Source organism: Physeter macrocephalus, chromosome 14 (assembly GCF_002837175.3).
Source record: "Physeter macrocephalus isolate SW-GA chromosome 14, ASM283717v5, whole genome shotgun sequence".
NCBI lineage: Eukaryota > Metazoa > Chordata > Mammalia > Artiodactyla > Physeteridae > Physeter > Physeter macrocephalus.
Genome location: NC_041227.1, coordinates 16,595,566 through 16,622,454, shown reverse-complemented (window position 1 = coordinate 16,622,454; position 26,889 = coordinate 16,595,566). Strand labels below are relative to the sequence as shown.

General features: G+C 43.0%; 1 protein-coding gene across 2 annotated transcripts in view; it reads right to left on the bottom strand.

The window, feature by feature from the left end:
• The window catches only part of PTPRT (protein tyrosine phosphatase receptor type T), a 1,083,615-nt gene that overhangs the window by 94,171 nt on the left and 962,555 nt on the right, over positions 1-26,889 (bottom strand). For both annotated transcript variants that reach the window (XM_024128402.2, XM_024128403.2), the window contains one exon: positions 24,515-24,663. In XM_024128402.2, the coding sequence (XP_023984170.1) occupies positions 24,515-24,663 (149 nt within the window). The remainder of the gene's footprint in view (positions 1-24,514; positions 24,664-26,889) is intronic.

Here is a 26,889-nt window from a genome sequence, read left to right as displayed (position 1 = left end):
AAAATTAGAACAGGTCTTCCCTGGTGGCACAGTGGTTGAGAATCCGCCAGCCGATGCAGGGGACGCGGGTTCGTGCCCCGGTCCGCGAATATCCCACATGCCACGGAGCGGCTGGGCCCGTGAGCCATGGCTGCTGAGCCTGCGCGTCCGGAGCCTGTGCTCCGCAACAGGAGAGGCCACAACAGTGAGAGGCCCGCGTACCGCAAAAAAAAAAAAAAAAAAATAGAACAAATCTCCTGATAATGCTATTAAATATTATTGATGTAGAAATACTCAGATAAACATCTAGGCTGGAAAAAAAGGCTATCCCTATAAAGAAAAAGAAACAATGCTAACCATATTTTCTGTTGCCCAAATTTAAGTGCCAAAAATCACTGGAACAAAATTTTTGAGGGAAATATGCTGTGACTCCAAAATCATACCCTGATATAAGTTGTTTTTCATTTGTGAGGCTACAGAAAGATGTTCCCCGATGCACAAAGATTCAGAAATTATACTGGCTCTGATTCTTTTCTAGAGGCTTGGGGAGGTGGGGAAATAAGGAAAAAATCTTTTAGTTAAAAAAATAAAAAACTCCCACAAGATCAGAGGAAATTGTATTATAAAAGAACTGATTTGTTATACACCAAAATCAGTTAAACATAGATATGAGTATTAAAATCAAAATAAATGTGAGTTGAAACACAATGAACTATAAAAAAAAGAACTGTTAATGAGAAACTATGTAAAAACATCTAATATAAAAATACTTGATTGAATTCTGAAATGTTACTAACAAAAACCAGGAAATGGGTGACTGATCAATCACTAGAAAAAAAAAATCAACTTCTTCACCTTTTATAATAGACAGTCAATATATACTATTTTAATCTTGCTCTTAAGTAAAGGATCTAATTTCAAGCATGTGTGTGCATATCTGTGTGTGTGTGCACACGTGTGTAAGTTAAAGGTATCAATTACTAGAATAAAAAGAAGGGTTTATAGTTGTCAAATAGTTAGAGGCAATAAACAAAGGAAACTCTGGACCCCTACCACATTTTGGTCTGGGGTCCGCATTTGTGCTCTGCGTGTGACAGAGCAACTGCAAACCTAGAAATCAAAATACAAAATCCGTGTAATACCACAGAAAATCTTCCTGCCTGACAAGCAAATGAGAACCACTCTATAGAGCTATTTTCATAATCCAAGACATGTTAATTCCCATAGAACAAAACCGCCTCCACTAAAGATGAATTCATAGCAGAAAAATAAAATATAAAGAATGACAAGCCACGTGAGCAAGCTTATCCCCACAAGGGAGAGTCAGCAGACATGATACACAGAGAGATATGCCTGCCAAGGATTGAAAATAATAAAACTGTCTAAGAGACAATAAAATAAATACACTTAGATTGATTAAAGAGAATATGGAAGGGCTGTGAACCACAGAAATAAGGCAACACATCATGGAAAAAGGATGGGTGACTTTGCAAAATACAAATTTAACTTCTAGAGATGAAAAATATAGTCACTGAAAGCAGAAAGTAAGTAGATAAATATAAGAGCAGATGATAATGGGACATAATAGAAGTTAAGGACACAACAGAGAAGCTGAAGAAAAACAAAAGCTGGTTCTTTCCTTTGAAAACACCGATAAATTAGACAAACTTCTGCCAAAAATGATTAAGAAAAAAGACACACATCAACCACTTCACAATTTCTAGAAACGGGTAGAACACTTTTATCACATGCTTGGATTGGCGAGTGAGTAACTCATTGGGAAAACCATGACACACATGTGAAGACTGATGGATGTGGCCAGGGTCAGAAGTTACCTTTCAGCCCTTTACCAGAGCACCAGCTTTTTCTTAAAGTTTTATTTTGAGATAACTGTAGATTCACATGCAGTCGTAAGAAATAACTTAGAGAGGCCCCATATACCCTTCAGTCAGTTTTCCCCAAGTTACCATCTTACATAACTATTACACAGCATCATAATCAGGAAATTGACATGAACACACTCCACTGAACTTACTTGGATTTCACCAGTTTTACGTGCACCTGTGCGTGTGTGTTCACAGCTGTATGTAATTTAATCACAGGTGTAGATTCCTGTGACCGCCACAGCCAAGATGCAGAAGTACTTCCAGCCCAAGGATCCCTCATGTAACAAAACACTGGCCTTTGAGTTTCTCTCTTGTCTCTAGGCTGAGGGCTGGTTCCTGGACTCTGGGTGACTGTAGCAATAATGAAAAAAAGTGTCTCTCAGTGAAACCCTGTGGTCTACTAGAGCCCCATAAACTGGGCCCCATCTTTCCTGAGGCTCCTCTAATCCAGGGGTCCACAGGGCGGCCATGTGTGACCATACATGCTGTGCACTGCTGGATTTTAGAAGGTGCCATTCATGTTATGGCCTTGCTTTTGTGACTCATGCCCTTCTCGTTAGAAGCCATCAGTCTGTACTTGTTTAAGTGACCAGTTGTTGGGATCGTTATTTTTATTTTAGGTAAATCATAATGTGGAAAGTTTCATGCGTGTGGTATCCAGGGGAAGGAATAAGTGAATTATTAGTCTTATAATCTGTTTTATAAAATACACTTCTAGGTACGATTGTGCTTGAAGAAAGGATTTCACTGTTAAAAAAAAAACTTTGAAAGTCTTTTTTTTTTTTTTCATTTTGTCACCGTTTCATGAAAATGAGCGGGAAAACAAGACTGCAAAAGTGCTGATACCAGGGTTCAAAGCATAGGTTTTATAAACGTAATTCAAACAAAAATGAAGATCACTTGGCGAGCCAGAAGCAACAGACCTGTAGCAACAAGAGGATGCTTTTTGGTCTTAACTGCTCAGTGATCCAACTAGGAAATGAGAGAACAAAGCTGCGGGGTATGTATGGGATCTTGGAAATATACTGCTGAACCACAAAGGAGAAGGGGTATAATGCTGAACTTTTAAAATGTTTCAGCTCACCAGAAACACTAACTCTTTTTTGTAACGTCTAAGTCCAGTCTTTAATTATTGCATAGTCACCATCCACTTGCACTTCTGTTTGAAGTAACGGACTATCTGAACTTCGATGAGTAGAAAAATACCCCATGAACAGGCAGTGATACATGTGCCTAAAGAATTTTGTAAACAGATGATAAAGTATGGTACAAATTTTGGCTGGTAAGGAATGGCTTCCTGGGGATTATACTACTTATCAGATGAGAATGAAGTATATTAAGAAGAAAATGTGAGTTTACTCAATGTTGGAAAGATTATTATCATTGTGAAGTTATTTAATGCTATTAATAGAAAAGTCTGTATATGGCTGTTCATGTTAGTATAGATAGGATATTCCAAAGAACGTAGAGGAACATGTCCTGCTTAGTAAGTTACTTGAAGCAGAAATAATAAAGAAAAGTAAATTGTATGGTTTTGATATTCTTGCTAGCAGGAAAGAGAGGGATTCTAGGGTGGCTTTTGAGAGAGGTTTGTACAGGGCGGGGTGACAGATTGTGTGGGGAAGGGTGTGTTTCTGTCAGACTGAAGGCTACAGCTTTGTTGTGACTCCAGCTTGGGCAGGGCATGATCTGGAATTTCTCCCTGGCTCCAGAGTTGTACTCACACTAAAATCAACCAGCCCAGCATTTTGTGTTGTGTATGTATCACTGCACTCTGAGACCCACATCCTCATAGGAAGGTGCATGATGGAAGGGAAAAAAAAGTAAATAATGCCTCACATTGAAAACATTTCCTCTCTCTCATTTGTCAAAATCATAATAAGACAAAGGTATGCAAAATAGTTGCAGAGTAATACTTAGCTAAACTAGAAAAACTCAACTTTGTCAGGTTTTACAGTCTTCAGCCTGACAGGTGACTTTGTCTTTTGTTGATATACACGAAAGAGAAAATGAAATGCTAAACTTGTCCGGGAGAGGGAGAGGAAATTGAAACGTGCAACAGCTGTTTGAAACGTGTTTGCCATTATCCTGGATGGAGAGAAGCGTGCTTTCTTCATTTCAAACTATGCCCTAGATACTGAAGCAGAGTGTGTGGGTATAATAAGCTACAAAGACAACAGAACATTAATAGAGTGGAAACAACACAGTTTTGGAGTTATAAGACTTGAGTTTTCATCCTGGTTTTGCCACTAAATTGTCTTGCACAATTACTTTCACCTTCTGGATCTCAACTTTAAAATTATGAAGCTGAATTAGACCACTCCTTCTCAACTTTTACTATACACGCTGGAGAGAGTTTAAAATGCATATTCTGATTCAGTGGGTCTGGAATGTGATCCGAGAGTCTGCATTTGTAACAAGCTCCCAGGTGGCGGTGATGCCGCTGGTCCTTGGACCTGTGCTTTGAGTGGTAAGAGATTAGATGGTCTTTAAGGGAGCTTCCAGTTAAGAAATACAATTTGTTCATTAATGGTCCTGGAGTTGCTCAATAAAGCAAGCACTGTCCTTTCTGCTTTTAGTGAATGCATGAGGTAGTACACCTAAGTACCGTTCGAAACCAACCAAACGAAAACATTCAAGCAACCAACGCTGCTGGCCTTTACTCTGGGAAGGACAGATACCTAACGCTCTCATAAGCACTGATAAAGCTGTGTGTGCACATCAAGGGTTAGCCTGGCAGACCCTCAGCTGTTGAATTATAGAAGTTGACTGAAATGGCAGCCTACTTTGTTTTATGCAGTGGATCCCAAACCATTGGGCCATACAAGAGTCACTCAGGGAACATGTTAAATACAGATTTCTTCCCTAGACCTAAAGGACTTAGTAGCTTTAGTCTGGGGCCAGTCATGTTCGGGAACTACTGTTACAACCATTTAATGGGGGTCAGGGCAGTGACTGGGGGGCAGAAAGGGGAATTTTGACTCAATTCCTCATTGAAACATAAAGAAGAAGATCAATCCTAAAAGGCCGCTGCTCACCAACTTCTCCAGAATATTCCAGTGGCTTCTTCTCATGGTGATAAAGGTGTGCAGGTCATAAGGGAATCATTGTTACAGAGAAACTGCCTCTGAATAGTAGCACTTGTGGGATGTCAATGCTTTAAGGACCCCTGGAAGTTGCAATGAGAGATCTTAACTACAGTTCCTATTCCTTTTTGGTTATAGAAATGCGTCAGAAGAGCCCAGCTTAAATCCTGGCTCTACTACCTATTAACCAAAAAGCTTTTGGTAAATTCTTATCACATATCACGTACTAAGCCATGTATTAATTATCTATCACTACTTAACAAACCACCCCCCACATTAGCAACTTAAAATAACAAACATGTACTATCTCACAGTTTCTGTAGGTCGGAAATCTGAGTGCAGCTTTCATGGGTACCTCTAGCTCTAGGGTCTTTCATGAATCTGCACTCACGCTGTCAGATGTGACTATGGTTGCATGTGAAGGCTCATCTGGGGGGAAGAATCCGATTCCAAGTTCACTCATGTGGTCGCTAGCAAACTAATTTTCCCATGGGTTATTGGAGTAACCATGCCCAGTGGGTCTCCCCATAGGGCAGCTCATAACATGGCGTGGCAGCTGGCTTCCCATGAAGCAAGCAAATGAGAAAGAGAGAGAAGGCGAGCAGCCCAGATGGAAGCCCCAGGCTTTTTATAACCTAATCTTGAAAGTGACGCCTCAATACTTTGTTACATTCTATTCGTTAGATGCCAGTCAGCAGATCCAGCCTGAATTCAAAGGAAGGGGTAATATACCTCCAAAGGAAGGGATAATACCTCCAAAGGAAGGGATAATACCTCCAAAGAAAGGATGTGTGAAAGCAGGCAGGAATCATTGGGGCCGTCTCAGAGGCTGCCAATTACAAACCCCAGTGTCACCCCACAATGCTTTTGTGAGAGCCCAAAGAAATAATGTCAATAAAAGAGCATTTATATACGTTACAGCAACATACACATATGGGTATACATATTATAATAATTTATCCCAAGGGGTCCAATCAAAAGCCTCCAGCTACTTTTATTTAGCTTTCATTAGCACTCAGTTAATGAAAGTCCTTTACTTCAGGAAAGGTTCTAAACTACCCTCTCTACACTTTTCCAAAGATTTTTTCCAATACCTGATACTTCACGGGAAAGAGATGATTTAATTTTCCTTACAACAGGAATTGCCACTGACAACAGTCTTTAATCGCTAAAGAGTTAACAGTGCACTTTGAATTGCGTTACGCAGATAAAACATTCATTCCCTAAGTAAATGAATTAGCCACATAATTGACAGTGATTCCAGTAATAGAACACTAATTAAGTGATTCTGCTAAGTAAAAAGTGCAATGTGATGAATTTGCTAAACAGTGGCCTAACTGATACATTTTCATGCTAAATAAATGACTTAGAATGGTGACTAAATGCTCACCATGTTTAGGGTCAGTTGAAAATGCAATGGTGCTTTTAGAAAACAATGACAGAAGTGATCGTGCCAGCTAACACCCTTAACAACATTACACTGGGTTCCTTGCCAAGCAGGGACCTAGTGAATACGTCTGAATGCGGCGGATGTACTACATTCGGGGAGTGGGGGAGGGCAGGGAAATCACCATGGTCATAGCATGAGTGACTAGCTTAAAAGAGAACTTGGAGGGATTTCCCTGGTGGCACAGTGGTTAAGAGTCCGCCTGCCACTGCAGGGGACACGGGTTCGAGCTCTGGTCTGGGGAGATCCCACGTGCCGCAGAGCAACTAAGCCCGTGCGCCACAACTACTGAGCCTGCGCGCTAGAGCCCGCGAGCCACAACTGCTGAGCCCGTGTGCCACAACTACGGAAGCCCGTGTGCCTAGAGCCCGTGCTCCGCCACAAGAGAAGCCACCGCAATGAGAAGCCCGCACACTGCAACAAAGAGTAGCCCCCGCTCACCGCAACTAGAGAAAGCCTGTGCACAGCAACAAAGACCCAACGCAGCCTAAATAAATAAATAAATTTATAAAAAAAAAAAAGAGAGAGAGAGAGAGAACTTGGGAAGTCCAGTATAGCCAGACTGGAGTCACAGCAGAACTGAGTAATGGGCAAGTGGAGAAAGGCTTCAATGCCAGACCTTACTGGGCTAAGGAAGGTCAGAATCAGCACCAAAGAGAAACATGGAAAGCAGTGGCTTCATAGGTACAAGGGTCTTTGTTGTCCTTTGGAAGCATCTTGGGTTAACCTATTTACTATGGTGCCTTCTGAAAGGATGTGGATTGAGAGAAGTCCATGCTTCTTGTGGGCTCTACTGGTTTGGACTTCCAAGTTCTGTCCAACAAAGAACAGTGTAGACTGCTCATCATGAAAACCTTGCTCTCTGGATCCCTGCAGCTAGAATAGAGTCTTGCTTTTCCTTGAAAACATCACGCACACTCTTGCCTTGGGTGCCTCGAACAGGGACACTCTTGACATTTTATCTTTTTCAAGGCTTCGGTCAAATTTCATCTTCTGTAAAACTGCAATGCTCCCCCACTTATAACTCCAAATACCACTTATCTTGTTCCATTTTTTTTCATAGCGCTTGTCATTTTCTATAATGCCATATAATTTACTTTTCTTTTTACTGTCCACTGTTTATTTTCTGTCTCTCTCTTTCCACTCCCTACCACCACTACCATGTAAGCTTTATGAAGACAGGGAATTTTCCCTGCTTTATTCACTGGATGTAGCACGAGAGCTAACATGTGTCTAGCACATAGCAGGTGCTCAACAAACATTGCTGAGTGAATGAATGGCAGGAGGGTTCTCATTATGTTCTAATCACTGAAGAGAGTAGTGCAATCTGGGATTTGAAGACATCAGCATCAAAGTATGCCATATCCCCAATGGCCTCACAAGTGTCTGCATATCTCACATTATTTGGGAGGGAGTACATTATAGTAGTCGGATCATATGCAAGATAAATATTAGGTTTAAATCCCTGATATAACTCTTACTAGCTATGTGACCTTGAACAAGTTACTTAATATCTCTGAACCTCAGTCTCTACACTTGTGAAAGAAGCCCGATTCCAGTAATAACTGTCACTTCAAAAGTTCTAAGGATTAAAGGATATAGCATATCACAACATCCTGCATAGCCCCTGGTACATAGTTAGGGCTAAAGAAAGGTTAGTTTTTTCTACTTTCCCCTTTAAAGACAATGAGGTATATTCCTTAAACATAAGAGTAAGTTGACTTTTCAGATATTCCCAAATATTGGGAATATCCACAAGTGAATAACGTTGGAGAAGGTTAAGCAGTGACTGGGGTGCCAGGGGGAGAAGGAAAAAATTGTTAGAAGCATAGAGCCCTCTGGAGGACACAAGAGAGGTCACAAGGGTAGGGGCAGCAGGAGCCACAAAGTAGTTCTAAAGAGTGTTCCTTCTGTGTTCCAGTCCTGCACTGAATGATGGAGTCCATGGATGCCATTATTGGCCATGAGGTCTTTAGAATTAACGATGAGGGGGCTTCCCTGGTGGCGCAGTGGTTGAGAGTCTGCCTGCCGATGCAGGAGATGAGGGTTCGTGCCCCGGTCCGGGAGGATCCCACATGCCGCGGAGCGGCTGGGCCCGTGAGCCATGGCCGCTGAGCCTGCGCGTCCGGAGCCTGTGCTCCGCAACGGGAGAGGCCACAGCAGGGGGAGGCCCGCATACCGCAAAAAAATAAAAAAATAAAGTGCGGGCTTTGCCATCCACGTGCCGCGGAGCGGCTGGGCCCGTGAGCCATGGCCGCTGAGCCTGCGCGTCCGGAGCCTGTGCTCCGCAATGGGAGAGGCCACAACGGTGAGAGGCCCGCGTACCGCAAAAAAAAAAAAAAAAAGAATTAATGATGAGGACAAAGATATTAGGATTAGGACTTCCCAAGAAAAGGAATTGCAAAGAGCACCCCATCTACCTCTCCCAGACTAGTGCAATGGTCTCCTCCTCGTCTCCCCACCTCCACCGTGGGATCAAAATCTAAGAGTAACCTGAGTCATCTTCACAACTACAGGGCCACGTTTTTCACGCAGTCCACAAGAATAGTCGGCTGAATACAGAATAGTTAAAAGTGAATCACTGTGATCCATCTTGATCACAAAATTAACATAATGGTTCATTCAACAAATACTCATCAAGCATCTGTCATATACCAAGCACCTAACGCTAGTCTCTAGGGACACAGTGATAGTCAAAACAGAAGTGGTCTCTGCACTTTGGAGCTTACAGTTTGTGAAGAAGGCAGACAGTAACCAAAAAACTGTTAAATAAATATTTGAATACATAATACTCGTGAAAGAAGGGACTAGAAAAAAATGGTCACTGTTTATATTAGAGATTAGGAAGTCCTCAAAAGATGACAGAGAATCATAGATCTGAAGGATTAATAAGGGTAAACAATGAATAACAGAAAGGAAGAATGTTCTAGGAAGAGGGAAGGGAACTGTGGAAGCCATGATGTTGGAAAATACTTAGTGTTTTCCAAGAATAGAAGGAAAGTCAACATGACTGAACTATACTGAGAAATCCAGAGAGTGGTTAGAGATGAGACCAAAGATGTAGACAGGAATCAGATCATTCTGAGTCTTACAGGCCACGAGATGCATTTTAACTTTACTCTGAGGGCAATGGGGAGCTGGTGACAGGTTTTCAGATGGACGGTGGCATGGTAAGACCTGCATTTTTAAACTGCAGAACAGGCTTGGCAAATAGCTATTTTATAAGTAAAGCATAATAATGACATTGAATTACTAGGTAAACCTCTGCTGATGGATCCATTTGCAAGGAAAGTGATGGGACAGTAAAAGAAGGGTTATTAATAAGAGTGGGGACCAGATTTACAAGTGCATGTATTTGCTAGGGCACAGCTGGCCGAAGACTCAGTGGAGGACCACATGGGTCTTCCCTGTAGCAGAAACAGAAGTGACTCTGCTACTTTGGAGTGACTCTCTTACTTTCTGAGCCTCTGTCACATCTGTAGATCAGAGGGAATTTCATCCAAGCGATATCAAAGACCCTGAAGATGAAAGGGGTTTTCACCTTGGAAAAACTGAATTGGCCCAATGAGACATTAACTGAATAAGGATACTAATTTCAAAAATCGAATATGTCCAAATATTTTCAGGTATCAAACCATCAAAATATTGACTGATCAAGAAAATATAGAGCAAGCATGGATATCTAATCAATACTTCTGGACTTAACAGTCCCGAGAATGGAATGTTGTAGAACATCCTCTCTCTATCACCTGCTTCATTACAAACAGTTGGCCACACCAATTTGTTTGTAGTCACTAGTAATTCTGTAAGCAGGTATGTGTGTGTGGGGGTGTGGGTGTGTGTGTGGATGCATGTGTAAAATAAATGTCCATTGCAGCAGTGATTTGTGCTAAGTCACTTTCCTTGCATCTGATACATGCAGAAACAATACTTACTTTTTATTAGTCTTATCAACTCACACTCCAATACATTCTCCTCACTGTCAGTGGGATGATCTTTCTGGAACTGGACTCAATCCTGCTTCTCCACTTCTTGAAATCTGTGCTAGCTCCTTGCAGAAAACATTATAAATTCCAAACTCTCTAGTTTTTGACAATCTTTAAGACACAGCCCTTGATCACTTTTCTCGGTTCATCTCCCACCACCTAATCCCATGGAGTTAAAAATCCAAATACTCCAGGGATGTCAAACCACTCATAATTACAAGTCCAAGAGAAAGGACTTCCTGAGAAAGGGGTCAGGGTCAGGGTGTCTCAAGGAGGATCGGGCCCTCGGACAGAGACACCAACATCTGTCTCCTTGCCCTTCACATTCTCTCTCAAGCTCTAGGGAAAAGATAATTTTATTGATGTCTCTTGGACTCTGTATTTTAGCGAAGACATTCACACTCACAAGGAATTGTACATGAGAGCAAAAGCTCTTTCCAGATTCTGAAGATCTTCAGAGACCTTGCCAAACCATGTGCTAGTAATGGAAGAGTTATCACTGTAACCTAAGTGGAAACTGGAGATTTGGAAAGTATTCCTATTTATTGTTCACTCTAATCAGCCAAATAGACCTCACACCGTGGTGCCCATGTACATGTATTCTCTTCTTTTAGAACAGTGTGGTAGTTTAATCTCCAAGATGACCACCATTAATTCTTTCTCTTCCTGTAGGCATGTGCCATTTCCCCTGTTGAGAGGTGGAGCCTGCTTCTCCACTCTGTTAGGCTTACCTGTGACTGCTTTTTTATTTTTTTCTTTTTGCGGTACGCGGCCCTCTCACTGCCATGGCCTCTCCCGTTGCGGAACACAGGCTCCGCGGCCATGGCTCACGGGCCCAGCCGCTCTGCGGCACGTGGGATCCTCCCGGACCGGGGCACGAACCGGCGTCCCCTGCACCGGCAGGCGGACTCTCAACCACTGCGCTGCCAGGGAAGCCCCCTGTGACTGCTTTTAATAATGATATGCAGCAGAAGTAATGCTGGCCAGTTCTCAACCTAGTTTTAAGAGGACTGGCATTCCTCCTGGCTTTCTCAGAACACTCGCTCTGGGGGAAGCCAGCCATCATGTAATAAGTCTGACTACCACGAGTCTGCCATGCTACAAAGAAGACTAAGTTAGACTCACAGGGAGAGGGGCCAGCCATCCCCAGATGTTCTAGTCATTTCAACCAAGGGGTCAGACACACAAATAAATGAGCCATTTGGGCATTCCATCCCTAGCAGATGCCACTTGAGGAAGAAATGAGGACCCAGACATATGGCTCTCGGAGAGCCATCCTAATCATTTCCAGCCATTCAAGTCATTCCATGTGAGTCCCCTCATTTTCAAGCAGACACAACCACTAATCCCTGCTCACCCCTGCCCCAACTCTTGGCCTACAGAATTGTGAGCAAAATATAATGGTGGTTGTTTTATGCCATTAAGTATTGACGTGGTGTGTCATAACAAAACAAAGACAGCAATAACATGTTTCTCCTTTTCTGCCTTGACAATCTCTGATCACTCATTGTTTGAGATTCAGCTCCGCCCTGACACTTTCCTTGATCATCCTGAAGCAGCCCCAGAAGCCTAATTCCATTTCCTACTGATATTCTATCAACTCATTTTGGCTTCTTCTCATCTAAAAAACCAACACAGTTCAAACCCCTTCCTTTTCACTTAGTGAGTTTCAATAACCAAAGAAACATCTCAGCTCCCAAGACAAATCATGTGGGGAAGCCAGCTCTCCATGACCATATAGATTGGATCCATGTAATTGATGACCATTGTCTCTCAGAACATTCCCAGATAACTGATGTTCTCATGGCTACTTGTGAGGCCGTCCAGCCAGTGGAGACTCACAGTCTGTTATATCTGCCTCCTGACTTCACTCTTTTTCTTGTTTCTTCCACTGGCAGAGCCAGATAGCAGCCTATCTGAGCCTTTGCCTAGATTTGTGTCTGGTCTGAAGACCACCAGCTGTTATCCTTCCCTTGTCTTATGAATAGAGGAATGATTGTAGCACGTTACCAGAGCAGCCAACAGTTAACTACTTGAGGATATTTTGAGTAGCAGCTCCCAATTTTGCAGGAACAATGAAAAGGGGCTTGTAAAATTCCCCCCAGTGTTGGCAGACTAGAGGTTGGTGACAGGGGTGGAGACATGCCAAGATCTGGATACCAGCTGACTGGCAAAGAAACATTCTTTGATTCTGCTGCACTCAATTCTGAATGCAGAAAGTGGGTCAACAGTGTATAGCATCAGCTGTATCAGGCTTTCTAAATATTCCTTTTTATTCTGACTTAGTATTGCTATGCCTGAGTCGCATCTATCTACACATCCATCCATTTATCCATCTAGTCAACTAAATAAGAATCTCTGTCTATCTATTCTGTGCCACACACCATGCTACATGCTGGGGACACAGTAGTAAGCAAACAGAAACAGTCCTCACCTCTTGAATCTTTTGCCAACTGTCAGAAGAGTTGGACCTTAAATACATTTGGAAGATGAGGTCAGTGCTGAGAAAACAGAATTCCATGATAGCACCTAACAAAGGAATCCAATCTGGCCTGGGGAGAAAGGGGTCAGAAAAGGAAGAAATCCATGAATTGAGATCTAAAGGAGCCAATTAGAGGAACAGTGTGGGTATAGCCAGTGTTCTAGATGAGGAGTTACAAAACATTTCTGTTAATGGCCAGAGAGTAAATATGTAGGTTTTGTGGGCTAGATGGTCTCAATAGCAATTACTCAACTCTACTGATAGGAGCACAAAAACAGCTATGTATAGACAAGATGTAAACAAATAAGCATAGCTCTTTTCCAGTAAAGCTTTATTTACAAAAACGAAGAGTGTGCTGGATTTGGCCTGCGGGCTGTAGTTTGTTGACCCTGCTGTAGACAGAGCAATGGCATGGGCAAAGGCCCTGTGGTAGAAGGAGTGTGAAAAAGGTGGAGCACTTAGAGAAGAAGGTAGTGTGGCTGGAGCTCACAGAGAAAGGAACAGTGAAATGTGAGAACTTGGAAAAAATGAGCAGGGCAAGATCTGTATATAAGATCTGGATGGGGACCTCAGTTTTTAGCTTAAGAAAAATCAGAAGCCATAGAATTGTTTTAAGCCAGGGAGATATGAGGCAACGTATTTACATTTGCCTTGAATAGATCTCCCTAACTGCTAAGAAGAAAATGAACTAGAGAATGACAAGGATGGATATGAGGATTATTTAGGGGCTATGGATCTTACTGAAGTAGGAGATGATGGTAACTTGGACGAGGATGGAGGTATTGAATGTGGATGGGTTCTGCACATATTGAAGATGCAGAAGAATCAAAACTTGGTATTGAATTAAATGTGGAGGGTAAGGGAAAGGAACATGTCAAGATGACTCTACATTGTATCTCTGCTAAATGTATCTCTGATCATCATGTTTAACACATTTCCTCTTGTTTTACTGCCAAGGGATTGAAATTTTACTTTCATTTCCAGCCTTCATATAATTAGGGAGTCAACTCACATGGCTGGTGAAGTGAAAAGTAAATCACCCGAAGACAGATGAATTACATGGTTAATGGGCCAGAATAGCCTCCCTTCACCAGACACCATTCTCCGTGCAGCTTCTACACATACCTCTACTAGATGTATCATGCCATATCACTGTGTCTGTGTTCCCTAAAATATCATGGGATTTTTAGAAGCAGAACTGCCTTTTTCATGTTTGTGTTACCAACACTTAGTATTGTAGTTGGGGGATCTCCTCACTCGACATCTGTCCACTCTAGAGGTAGGTGCAGGTTAGAGATATAATAGACGTCTGGTGGTGTAGGCAGTTCCTCTCAATCCAGTCGAGAGCATCCTACTGAGTCAGCCTAACTAAACGTCATGACATACTCCAGAAGTATGTAGGAGACCACCTAGAGAACGATGGAGATGGTAATGCAGGGGATAGAGGGATTTTGCCTGTCCTTGGCACTCTGATCTTTTTCTTCCACTTCCTTGAATTCTGCTTTGCAAAGACGTTCCCTCTCCAAACGTCTACCTCCTGTATCATACCTGCTGTCCACCTCTGTGGACAATGGGACAACCTACCACCTGGGCAAGAACTTTACGTGGGCTTCTCAACCTCTGTGATGATGTCAACACTACAGCTCCTTCACTGAATTTCTAAGGTATATAGATCTGTTCCCAACCACTAATATATAAATCAGACTTCAGACTTTTAAAAATTGCCATTTTGATTCAGAAAGTTATGCTTTGCATACTGACATCTTATCATAATCCTGGCTGAGTAGACAACCATGAGGCTACCTAATCCATTAGCTCATTCACACATTCCAAGGTCCATCTCAGGGTCTGGGTGGATGACCAGAAAGTCTGCGCTTGGACTAGTCACGTAGCCCCTTTCATAGACCCCTGTTTTGTCGTCAGCTTTAACTGACTGCTTCTCTGTAGGCACTTCTAATAGTAAGTCCTAGTTCGATGATCTGGTTCTTCCACTAACTTGCTAAGTGATGCCAGGCAACGTGTCCCATCTTAATGTGCTTCAGTTTCCTTATTCATGGCAAAGTCTTCAATCACTGTGTATATACAATGTAGCAAACATTTATATCTCCAGGCCAGACTCCTCTGCTGAGCTCCAGGCCCACACGTCCAACAGCCTACTTGACATGTCTTCAGTGACTCAAGAGCACTTCAAACCTTATCTGGCTAGATCTGAACTCCCCTCCTCTGCTTCCAATCTGGCCTCTTCTTGTGCTCATTATCTCAATTAATGTCATCTTCACTGCCCACTTAGACTGAGCATAAGCAGAAAAGAGAAGATTCTGGGCTAAGTCCTGGGATGTTGGAATGGTTAGAAGAAGAACCAAGAAAGAAGCATGAGAAGAAATGGCTGGGGAGGAAGGAGGAAAACCAGGAGAGTAGAAGTCAAGCAAAGAAAGTATTTCAAGGACAGGCTGCTGACAGGGCAATTATATAAACCAGGTTCAAACCTCAGTCTGGCTTCTTGGTAGCTGTGTGCCCTTGAGAAAGTTACTTAAAATCTCTGAACCTCAGTTTCCCTGACCTGCCTCATAGAATTGTTGAGATCATGAAATGAAATGATGCATGTAAAGTGCTTTGTCCAGGAATTACTCACAAAATGTTAGCTGGTAGAATTATTATCTGTGTTTTCAACTTATCAAGGCTGTAGCTTTGAGCTGTGGAAAAAAAAACCTAGTCTCTAAGCTCAGTTTATTCTGCTACCTAGCAACTATATATTTACATTTTCAACGGCACTTCTTTACCCTTGATTACTTTAACAAGCACTTCCTAAGTGCCCTGTTGCAATTCAGGACCACCTGTGAGGTGTATAGAACAATTCTATTTTCTTCTCAAGATGTAGTGGCCTAGCATAAATTGTCAAAAACAAGTTCAGCTTTGTAGCTTTACTGAGGTCTCTCTGAAAGGGTATTGAGAAAGAATGTCTGGGCCAGCTCACAATGAAAGTAAAGGTCTGTAGCTGATAAAATCCTGTCCCTACTTATTTATAATGGAAAGCTGAATCTATACAAATCAAAGAGAATATGAGGCCAGGTTCCAACAACATACAAGGGCACCTAACACTGGGATCACTCTAATTTCCAAATAGGTTGTCCCTCCTGGAAAGTGAATTTAAGTAGGCTACAAATGTAAGTTCCTTCTCGGGCAGGTTCCAGCTACTGTTCCAGACACATCTCTGGCCATATGCTTGCAGAACAAAGCACCCTGTATTTTAAGGCCCCTTCCTCAAGCTCACCATACCCCTTACACCTCCGAGCCTTTGTTCCTTCTATCTGGGACAATCTTTTCCTTGCACTTTCCTCAAATCAAAATCCACTTCCTCATATAGATAGTACTGTCTAACTCAGGCAGAATTAATCACCCGCTGAGCCTCTGATCAGTGTTCCTAGGGCACCACACATGCCTTTTCTCTATCACTTATCGCATTTATTGAAACTAATCCACTTACGAATCTCCTCTTGGAGGAGAGTAATATCCTTGAAGGCAGAGACTATGTCTTATTTATCTTTACAATCCCTACCCTGCTTAGCATATAGCTGGCAGTCAATGAATATTTAAAGGAACACCTCAGTTATTCTGATAACCAGGAGATGAAAAGTATAATTCAATTTGAGAAGGTTAGATTTGTGCAGAAATCGGATTGGGGGTCTACAGAAAATATTAGAAGACAAGCCATTACGGACCATACTTCATTCCTCTGAAGGAGACCAGGGGACAAGGACTAGAGTGGTCACAGCTCCCAACTCTAGCCCAGGTTTTGCTAGTGACTCGATGAGTGACCTTGAGAAAACTCTCTGGGACTCAGTTCTTCATCTTTAAGATGAGGAAGTTGGATCAGACGGTGTCTAAGGTAATTCTTAGTTTTGATGGTCTACTATGTCTCCTTTTGGAGTCTAATATCCTTCTCTGACACTTACCTTAGTTTAACTCTTTAATGCTTGGGATGGACAATTTGTTTACTTTCTCAAGGCCACTTAAATTTCCATTTTGCATTTCCAAGGAATAAACAATTCCATTCCACTTTGGGTTGCCGGGAACTTAGTAAGTGTGTCCTTTAATCTGTCAGCCAAGAGGATGATTGCAAAATATTCAATAATCTCTATAAAATATTCAATAAAACTGGAGGTGGCAAGCTTGTAACATTCAATTCTTCTCCTAGATTCAGTTTAATCCTGGAGCCACCAGAAAATATAATTGTCCCTTCAAACAGAACTTGGTGCATTTTTAAAAATTCCTCTTCATGATGTTCTGTTGAGTTCATGGTTTCACTGTGTGACTCACGACTGCTCTTCCTTGTAGATTTCCACTCCTTCCATTCTGACTCTCGGGGGGTTGTTTGCCATTCAGACAAAAGGACAGAAAGTTCCAGAGATGGTTGTGAAAGGAGCCCTGGGTTTAGGGAGCCTCAGCTATATATGAGCTTCAGCAGCCCTCAGGTCCAGCATCCCCAGGCAGCCCCTCTTCTTGGTGCCTCCACCCCGAGAAAGGGAAAATCAGCCTTTCTCTCTCAGTGTGCCTAACTGTACGATCAGAGACAATTTTGCACATGGAAGAACAAGGGCTTTAGAGTCTGATAGTCCTGGGCTTTACTACCAGCCAGCGATTCTCAGACTTGAATGTCCATCAGCATTACCTGGAAGGCTCATTAAAAACAGTGACTGCTGAGCCCCACCCGCGGAGTCTGGGGTTCAGTAGGTCTGGGGTGGGGCCCAAGAATTTGCTTCCAAAAAGTTCCCAGGTGATGCTGATTGCTGCTGATCTGGGGACCACACTTTGAGCACCACTGCTCTGAGCAAATGACTCAGTGTTTGCTGAAACTGAACACTTTAACTTTCCTTCTCTATAAAATGGGAATAATAACATCTATCTTACAGAAGGCAGTATAGTGGAATGATCTTGGCTGTAGGCTTAGCGGTGTCACACAGACCCAGGTTTAAGTTCCAGCTTAAAAATCTGCCATTTAAAACTATGAAGGCTTAGGCAAGTTCCTTATTATTTAAACCTCAGTTTCCTCACCTGTAAATCATCAAGGATAATCATAACGCTTATTCAATCCTCCCAACACACCAATGAGATAAGATAATGCATATAAAACACTCAGCTGGAAATGGGCTCATAATTAATGCTCAATAGATAATAGCTGGTATGATGAATATTAATAATCTAATAATTATTGTAATTTGAGGCCCCAAACTGGGAGGATTAAGTGAGCTCCTTGGCTAACCCCGCTAGAAATCAAAAATATCTCAGTACACTGGGATAACAGGGTCAAATCTAACACGAAGACACAGCACAGATGAAATATAAAGTCTTTACTTGAGACCCTCAAATCCCGAGCTGGAAGCCATGAACTCTGCGTGAGGCAGATACCTGATGGACATTTGGAGGTTAATTCAAACGTGAGCAGTGTGTTCTGAACCCAGGTCTGGAAAAGTGAGTGAGGGTGGTGGCGGTCCCCTGAACTTCCAGTAGTTCGGCCCAGGGTAGACTTGGAAACCACACACTTCATAGACATGGACTAAATGGAGACATGCGCCAATCAAGATTTTGAACAGACTGGAAAACAGAAATGTGTACTGAAGAAGGTTGATAGCTGATGTGAGGGCCGCTGAGCCTGAGGGCAGGACCTGCAGGGCACACAGCTGGCTGCAGTCCAATAGCTGGGGGTGAGGCTCGGAGCTGCAGGAAGAGAAAGACTGATTTTCATTACCCTCTGGGACACCAGAGGGCAGACAAGGGCCAGCGTCCCGTTGCTGACCAACCCATACTTTGTGTGCAAAATCAGGAATGAATGGATGGAAGTTACAGAGAGCAGATTTCACCTTAAAAGAAGATAGAATCCAGTACCAGAAGAGCTGGAACCAGATATGGCCTTGGAGCTAGAAGATCTTAGATGAATTCCAGGTCCATCAATCATATATACATCCATCCATACATACATACATATTTGGGTTGTGCAAAGATGTTCATTTTGGGACCATGAGTCTCCCACACCAGGCTGCAATCTCTCTCTCTTGCTCATCTCTCTCTATATCTATACAGGGCTTGGACCAGCTCAGGAATGCCCGAGGATGGGATGGGACCATCTGGCCTACAGTCCCACTTCCGAAGAAGCTCCTGGTGGGACAATTCTCACAGGTCCTTTCTGGATTACTGGGCAGCTACCTTCCTGCGACAGGCATTTTGGGCTCTGAAGTGGATAGAGGAACCCAGAGGAGGCTCTGTCCTATCAGCTAGCAAGGCTATTCACGCTGATCTCCTTTCTTTCCTTCACCCTGCTTTGTGATGGAGAGAAAGCGTAAGGTTGGAGGAAAGACAAGACGCTTGGTTTAGAAAGTAGAACATGGGTCCAAACCTCACTAGGTATTCATTACGGGACCTGAGGAAGATCTTTTAATATCTCAGAGCACCAGTTTCCTCTACTGTAAAATGGGTTTGCTAACAAACATACCAACTAGAGAGGGTTACTGTGAGGACAGAGTAAGATGCCAGATTTGAACATGCTTATCACAGAGCCTGGCACCGGGTGGGAATCGGATTGGCTCCATGCCAGTATCCAGCCACAGGCTCCTTGCAGGACACTGTGGTGGTAGCAGCTTCCGCCCACGTGGTAGAAAAGGGGAGGAGCCATCAGCAGCCTCATACAGTGAGACCAGTGAGTGGTGAGAGCTGCATTCCTGATGCAGGAGAGGAAACATGGATTCTGGAGTCAGATTACCCTATTTTGGCTTCCAATGCCATCCCCACCCACTCTATGTGTGTGGGACTTTGGGCTTATTTACTCCAATTCTCTGAAACTCAGTTTCTTCACTTATGAAATGGGAATAATACCTAATTTATAGGGTTCCTAGGAGGCTTAAGAATGGGATTTATATAAAGTATACAGTCTAGCACATTGTAGATGCCAATAAAAGTGATCTTCCTATTTGAGCTTTTGTTACTAGAAAGCGAAGAGCCAAAGTGGAATTTGAAAGTTGCCAGCCTGCATATTGAGATTACGTTTTCATATAATGGAGTTATATTTTAAAATAACCTGGTCTTGACCCTCTTGTCTTCATTTATGTTTTCCTGATCCTGATTATTTAATTCTCATACAGCTGTTTTATCGTAGGTACTTTTATGGATGTTTTTCTAAATTCTTTGAAGAACTAAGTGGATAAAACCTAACTGATGTCAGGAGAGACAGATCCTTATTATGACTCTGCAAATGCCTGTGTGATTTGCAGCATGGAGTCTCTCTGAACCTCGGTTTCCTCATCTGTAGAATGGGGGTAGTAAGAAACCTACCAGCTCTTTCATGGTGCAGGAATAAGGATCTATGGCTCCAGGTTTTTGCAAAAGGACTTCTGTAAACTATGAAAAACTTAAAAGTAGGAACATTTGTTATTTTTGAGACAATGCCCCGTTTTATTCATTTTTGTAATTACACCCCTCCCCAAACTGTGCTCGGGACTCAGGACAGGGACAGGCATGTACTAAGCACTGAGCAAATGGCCACTAAATCTCACCTCCAAGCCCTCAACAGTGCCTGCTTCTTTATTTAGCAGAGAGCTTGATGGCCCAGCATGTGATGCTCCTTAGAGATAAACTGTCTTCACCCACCAGACATGAAACCACTGAATAGAATGGAAGCAAAAAAATGAAGATGGAGTTTACTAACAGTACCCAATGGGCAAGTGAGTCTGTCAAATGCTATTACATGAAGGGTAGACAGCCAAGCCCCGTACCATAGAATTCAACAGCAATTTGTTTTGAAGCATTTTGATTTGGACTAAAATAAACAAGGAGAGGATGAGACTATGAACAAAAGACATAAAGAAGATTTAAGCAGGAATGTAAAAAGAAAGCGGCAGAAGAAAGACCCAGGAAATGATCCCAGGGAGCAAAAGCTCTCAGAAAAAAATAACAAGCAGGTACACAAGGCAGTAAGATCAAAATCAGATTACTTAATAAAAGCCAGCGTTTCTTTAAACTGAAAACAATGCACACTGCTGACAGGTACTCCTTTTTCAAGAATGCCACAGCACTCCAGAGCAACAGCCCATACCTGACAAAGCCCCCTCACCCCTGCATCCCAGAGGTCACTGGTCCTATACAAAATTGGGAGACTTGATGGAATGGATGTTGCAGAACTTAGCAGTCACTTGGAATCGAAAACCCAGGAAAACAAATCCACACAGTAGGATGCAAAAGTTGAATCAGGCCAGGGCCCACCTGTTCAATAATGAAATAATTGCTCAGGGCAGGTTTTTTCTGTAATCTTTTCCAGTGTGACATCTATTCTTGTGTTCTGCCTCTAGCAATGCTTCTTCAACATTTGCAAATAATCTCAGGCCCTCCTAAAGACCCAGTGGAGAAGCCAGACAGTCACTTCCCTAATGCCATGAAAATAGATTCAATTTTACATACATCAGGGTGATTGCAGAAGCAATTTCTACATCTCCAGTGTAAGCATTACTTACATTTTTTTTCCCCTCAAATCACACCCCAGTGATTCCGTAGAGCATTTTAAAAGGTACCTGATTCATTCCAGGGCATTCAAAAGAATCCCCAGAGCATGTTTGTGACTCTAGCCTGAGGACACCAGATGCATAGATAGAATCCTAAAATATTTATTGATTCAAACAAATGCAAAATTTCTTAATAATTGAGTATAACGTCAATTGAATTTTTTCTGTCTTTTTAAAAGCAATATCATTAAAATGAATGTACACACATATACACATGTCTGGGTATGCGTGTTATGTCTGTGTGCATGTATATGTGTGTATATAAATGTAAAACACACATATATCGATCTTGGAAAGATAGTGTCTGGACTTTAAAACATCTGATTAGATTTTATTGGATATGCTGCTTCTTCCTCTCTGGCTGGCCAATCTACCTCAGTCTTGGGTGCTTTAATCTTAAGAGTCTAAATTTTAGCCCACGGGGAAAATGGAGGTGAGGTTTCCCCTTAAAATCCAAGAAACTGGTGTTACCAGGTTTTCATTTAAAATCAGAAAGCTTAAGATCAAATACCTCCAATTTTGGGGTCATGATGTTTGTCATGTGTCTTTGACCACATCTCTTTGGCATTTGGAGCCCTCCCAGGACATTTTTACAGAAATGGAAATGGGAAAAAAACGGTGCACAAGAGCCTGGCCTGGACAGGAAAGGTTTTGGGTGAATAGGTACCACTTGGCCAGCAGTGCCATCAGCTAGACTTGCTAACGAACTTCCTTGCCTCAGGACAAAAGCAGGAGAGTCAGTGACAAGTTAACGAGGCCAAAGGCTTGGGGTGGGGCGGCGCTCAGGATGCGCCTTTAAGGACAACCCAAGCCCAGTTCCTTGCTACCCTCTTTTCCACCTCTCCTTCCCTCTGTCGGCATCCTCTTTTCCTGGACCCAAGGGAATGTATGAATCCCAGAAATTCACCTGGGTGGAGAATGGATTAAGAACTGACTTTGTGTTTAGGCAGACTGCAAACTTGCTCTGCTCTCTGAGGAAAATAGAAGTTAAATATTTACTCATGAAATAATCAGTATGTGCTGTCAGGCTTCGTCTTTAAAAGCCATTTCTCAACCTTAAGAAGTATTCAAACTTAGCATCACCAAGAGTGGGCAAAGTGATAGCACGCATCTATTGAAATGATGCAAAGGGAAGTACATACACAACGTGACCTGTGTGGCATTTTTGCCAAAATGTTTAACCTGAGTGTGATCATGATGAAAAAAAATCAGACGAATCTGGACTGTGGAACATTCTGTGGACAACTGGCCTAGACTTTTAAAAGATGTCAGCATCCTGAAAGGAAAATGAAAGGTGGGAGGACTGCTGTAGATAGAAAGGCGATGGGAGCCGTGGTGGCCAAATATAAAGTGAGCACCTTGACTGGATCCTGGATCAAAAGACAGTAACGATAGGAGAGAACATTTTAGGGCCATGGGGGAAATTCAGCTCTGGACTCTGGTCTATCAGAGATTGAAACAAGGTTATATTTCTTGGGTAAAATAATTTCATTCTGGCTATGCTGAAGAGCTGTCCTAGTTCTCAGGAAACACATGCTGAATTCTCTGGAGGGAGAGTGTCATGATGTCTAAAACTTACTTCGAAATGGTTCATAAAATTATATATATATATATATATAATGTATGTATACATATAGTGTGTGTGTGTGTACATGAGAGAGAGAGAGAGCAAATATTGCAAAATGCGAACGACTGGTGAATCTAGGTAAAGACTACATGAGTACTCATTTCACTATTTTTTCAGTCTTTATAGGTTTAAAACAAAATCTCTCTTTCCCAAGGTAGCACGTCAATACTTGAAAATAGCTGTTGCCTCTTTCAAAGTTCAGCCTTCTTAACAGGGTGCCTATAAGAACCCCCTGCGTGGCTTTTACAAAATCCACATCCTGAGTCCCCATCCCACTCCGCGTGCCCCAGGAGATTTTGATTCAGCAGGTAAGGTGTGGGGCTCAGATATGCGGATTTTGAAAACTGCCTCAGGTAGGTGCTGTGGTACACTTGAGGTGAGGAATCATGGGTCTGAGGTACCCTTGGATCCTGGATCCATCAGGAAGCAGCTGTGTAACCGTGGGAAGGTCAGCCAAACACTGAGCTCTGGATACGTCGTCTATAAAATGGGAACAATCATACTAAGCATCTCACAAGGCTGTGGTGCAGACGAAGGTGGTCTGTAAATACTTGTTTCCTTTCTTGCTTCATCCTCTCATAGATCCCCGTCATCCCAAATTGACCTTATCTAAGTGATCTTTACAAAATATGATTTCTTCCCTTTGCCACTGGCACAGTGTAGGGGGAACATTTGTCTCTGCTCATATTCCTTTAGATTCCTGCTTTCCCCACTTTGGAGCAGAGGCTGGGGTATCTAGCATTTCTACGCAATTCAGAAAAAGAACTGGCTTTCAGAAAGTTAAGAGCAAAACTAAACTAGCTTTAGTTTACTAGTCTTGATGTTCTCCTGTGGATGGGGTGAACCCTGAAATTGTAGCCACTACTATTAGCTTGGGATCCTGTATTAACTCTGTATGAGGACACCATTGCCCTTGACTAAATGCCACTTGGATCACTAGCTGTGTCTTGAAACTGACCAAGGCTTGGAAGGCGTGGCTTCCAGTTCTGGATAAGTTACTCATCAGCCATGGGACTTTGGAGAAGTCTGGGCCTCAGTTTCACAAGCTGAGAAATGGAGACAGTGATAACCCATAACTCATCTACTTTATGTGGTTTATGTGCAGCACTGTTTTGATAACTGTAAGACACTCAATTCAGCTTGGCACAGTTTTCTCCTTAAGGGCATAACCATGCCTTCCTTCTTCTTCTTTTTTTTTTTTTTTTTTACTATTATTAGTTTTAACCTGCCTCTGTGTACACAAGCAGCAGTTAAGATGGCTTGCCCTCATTTCCATCTGCTTTGAGGTTCTGAGATTCTCCTTTTCGGATGGGTGGCCCCATGTCTTTGCCAGGGAGCACCTGCATCCTGGACCGCCCCAGGGAAGCATCCAGACTCCATGTCCTATAGCACCTGACACTGTGAGGGGTCAACAGCAGAGGTACCAGGGTCAAGCTGGTACGGATGTCCCCGTCCCCTTAGTTGCCTCAACTTACTGAATCCATTAACGTCCTGTGAGCTAGAGGAGAAGCCGGCGTCGTTGCGGCTGGTGCTGAGCTTGGTGGTGGGTTTGTCGGCCGAGGCCACGGGCCCCATCTCCCTCTGCGCTCCACTCTGTGTTTCCTTCTGCTTCTTGGCCAGCTTCCTTTGGGACATGTGCAAGGGGAAAAAAATCACAGTCAGATGGTGACAGCTGCATCCAAGCGCTGGAAGATCAGACTGTTCCTTTTCCCCACCCATCATCCTCAACCCCCAAACCTGGTCCATTTTCCAGAAACAGAGTCAAGGCAGGTCCTCCAAGGTCAAGGTGGAATAAACCTAAATCTTCCTGAAACAGCTAAAGGCCTCCATTCGCTCAGAAGTATGACATTTATCCTGCCTCCATCCTCAGCAATGGGCGTGTTCTTCACTTGAGCTTAAAACGGGAAATGATGAGATTTGCACAACACTTTCCTTACTCTCCCCTGACAGGAAAGAAGAGGCAGGGGGACCTTTCTGTTCCCATGGCTCTGTATGAGATTCAGAATGGAGCCTGGCCTTTCTCAGGGATTGAGCTCATGAAATAGCCCACCAAACAAAGGTAGATTGAAGTAGGGGCCGGTGTGGGCAGTGGGTAAGGGTGGGGGTGAGTTAGTCTTATAGCTCAAGAGGATAAAGGTTAAAGCAGAACTTGATGCACAGTTATTCCCACAGTGACCCTCAGAACCAGATGGGCATTTGGAATGATGATGATGACAAAGTATAGCAGTGATGCGCAAACTCGTGTAAATTAGAATCACGTAGAGAGCTGGAAAAGCACACAGATCCTAGATTCATGCAAGTAGGACAGGCACTAGACCTTTGCCTGGCCACCAAGTTCCCCAGGTGATTCTGACACCAACCGCTGGAGGTTGAAACCATCAGCTTTGGCATCAGACAGACCTGGGTCCATATCCTACCTCCATAGCCTGTGGCTGCATGATACAGGGCAAGTTCCTTAACCTCAGTGAGTTCTGAACTTAACAGGCCAACCTCATAGGGATTAAATGAGGATTAAGTGAGATAATGTATTCGGAGCACAGAGCCTGGCACACAGTGAATGTTTAACACGTGGCAGCTGCTATTCTTGTTTTTGTATTATCACCACTGGTCCAACTGCATTCCACTGCTGGAATCCTCTTTCCAATAGTCCCGCTGTGGAATCCCATCCCCCCTGGATTATATCAAGTGATGGAGACTTTGGCACCTCACTGGGAGGCTGAGGGTTAAAAAGTTCTTTGTATGGATTTGAAATCTACTCCCTTTAAATGTCAACTACTGGGTCTCAGATTTATTGCCAGAGATATAAAAATATGACTAACCCCACTTGTATATGACAGTTTTTCAAATATTTCTAAATAAACAACCTGGTCCCGCTGAGTTTACCCAACATTTATGTATCTAAATACAGTAATTTTGTTCCTATGATATGTAAGGCTATGGGTTGCACATTAAATATCTGGAGGGTAAATTCTTCCAGGTCTCTTGCTCCATTTTTCACAGGACTTGACTTCCAATCCAATCTTGGTCACTCCTATTTCAACACGGAAAGGACATGTTTCCGTGATGTCCCCGAGAGGTCAAATTCAGCACCACCTAGGAAATATCCAAAGGTGAGCCCATCTGATAAGGAAACAGGCAGTTTCAAGAGGTAATGATCCCCCTGTCAGAGGCGGTATTAAATGCAAGGGTAAACCTAGACTCAGAAGTATTTCAGAGGCTTTCATCTAGGATCACTTCTAGTTTGACGGTATTTTCCTTCACATGGAGTTGATCTAGCTGTAGACCGCATAGAAGGATGGCAGATGGCACACTCAAGTGAGGAGAGAAAATGTATAAAAGGACTATTGACAAAGTGAGAAGGGTATAAGGGGAACCCAAGGTATAATACAGTGATAGGAGAGCTGTTCATCACCTGTGGGTCCAGAGGGACAAGCAGGGGAAGCAGCAACCAGAACCCAAAAGGCGTTGTGAAGAGTAGGCCACCTGTATAGAAGCAGTGAACTTCTCCCAAGGCATCCAGCCAGTCCTGAATGACCCCCACAGAGAGGGAACCAGAGGCACAGATTCCCTGACTACATCCTCCCTCCCTCATCTGACCTCCTAGAGTGGCTCACATTAGCTGAACCCAACTGGAAGCCAAAGGCATGGCATCCATTTAGACCTTGCTCTGTAAGCAGACAGCAGAGTAGAGAAGCGTGGAGAGTGAATCTGGATCCAGGAAGAGAAGAGCTTTTGTCTATTTGAAGACAAATGCAGCCTAAAATGGAATTCCTCTACTTTTTTTTTTTTTTTTTTTTGGCGTTACGCGGGCCTCTCGCTGCTGTGGCCTCTCCCGTTGCGGAGCACAGGC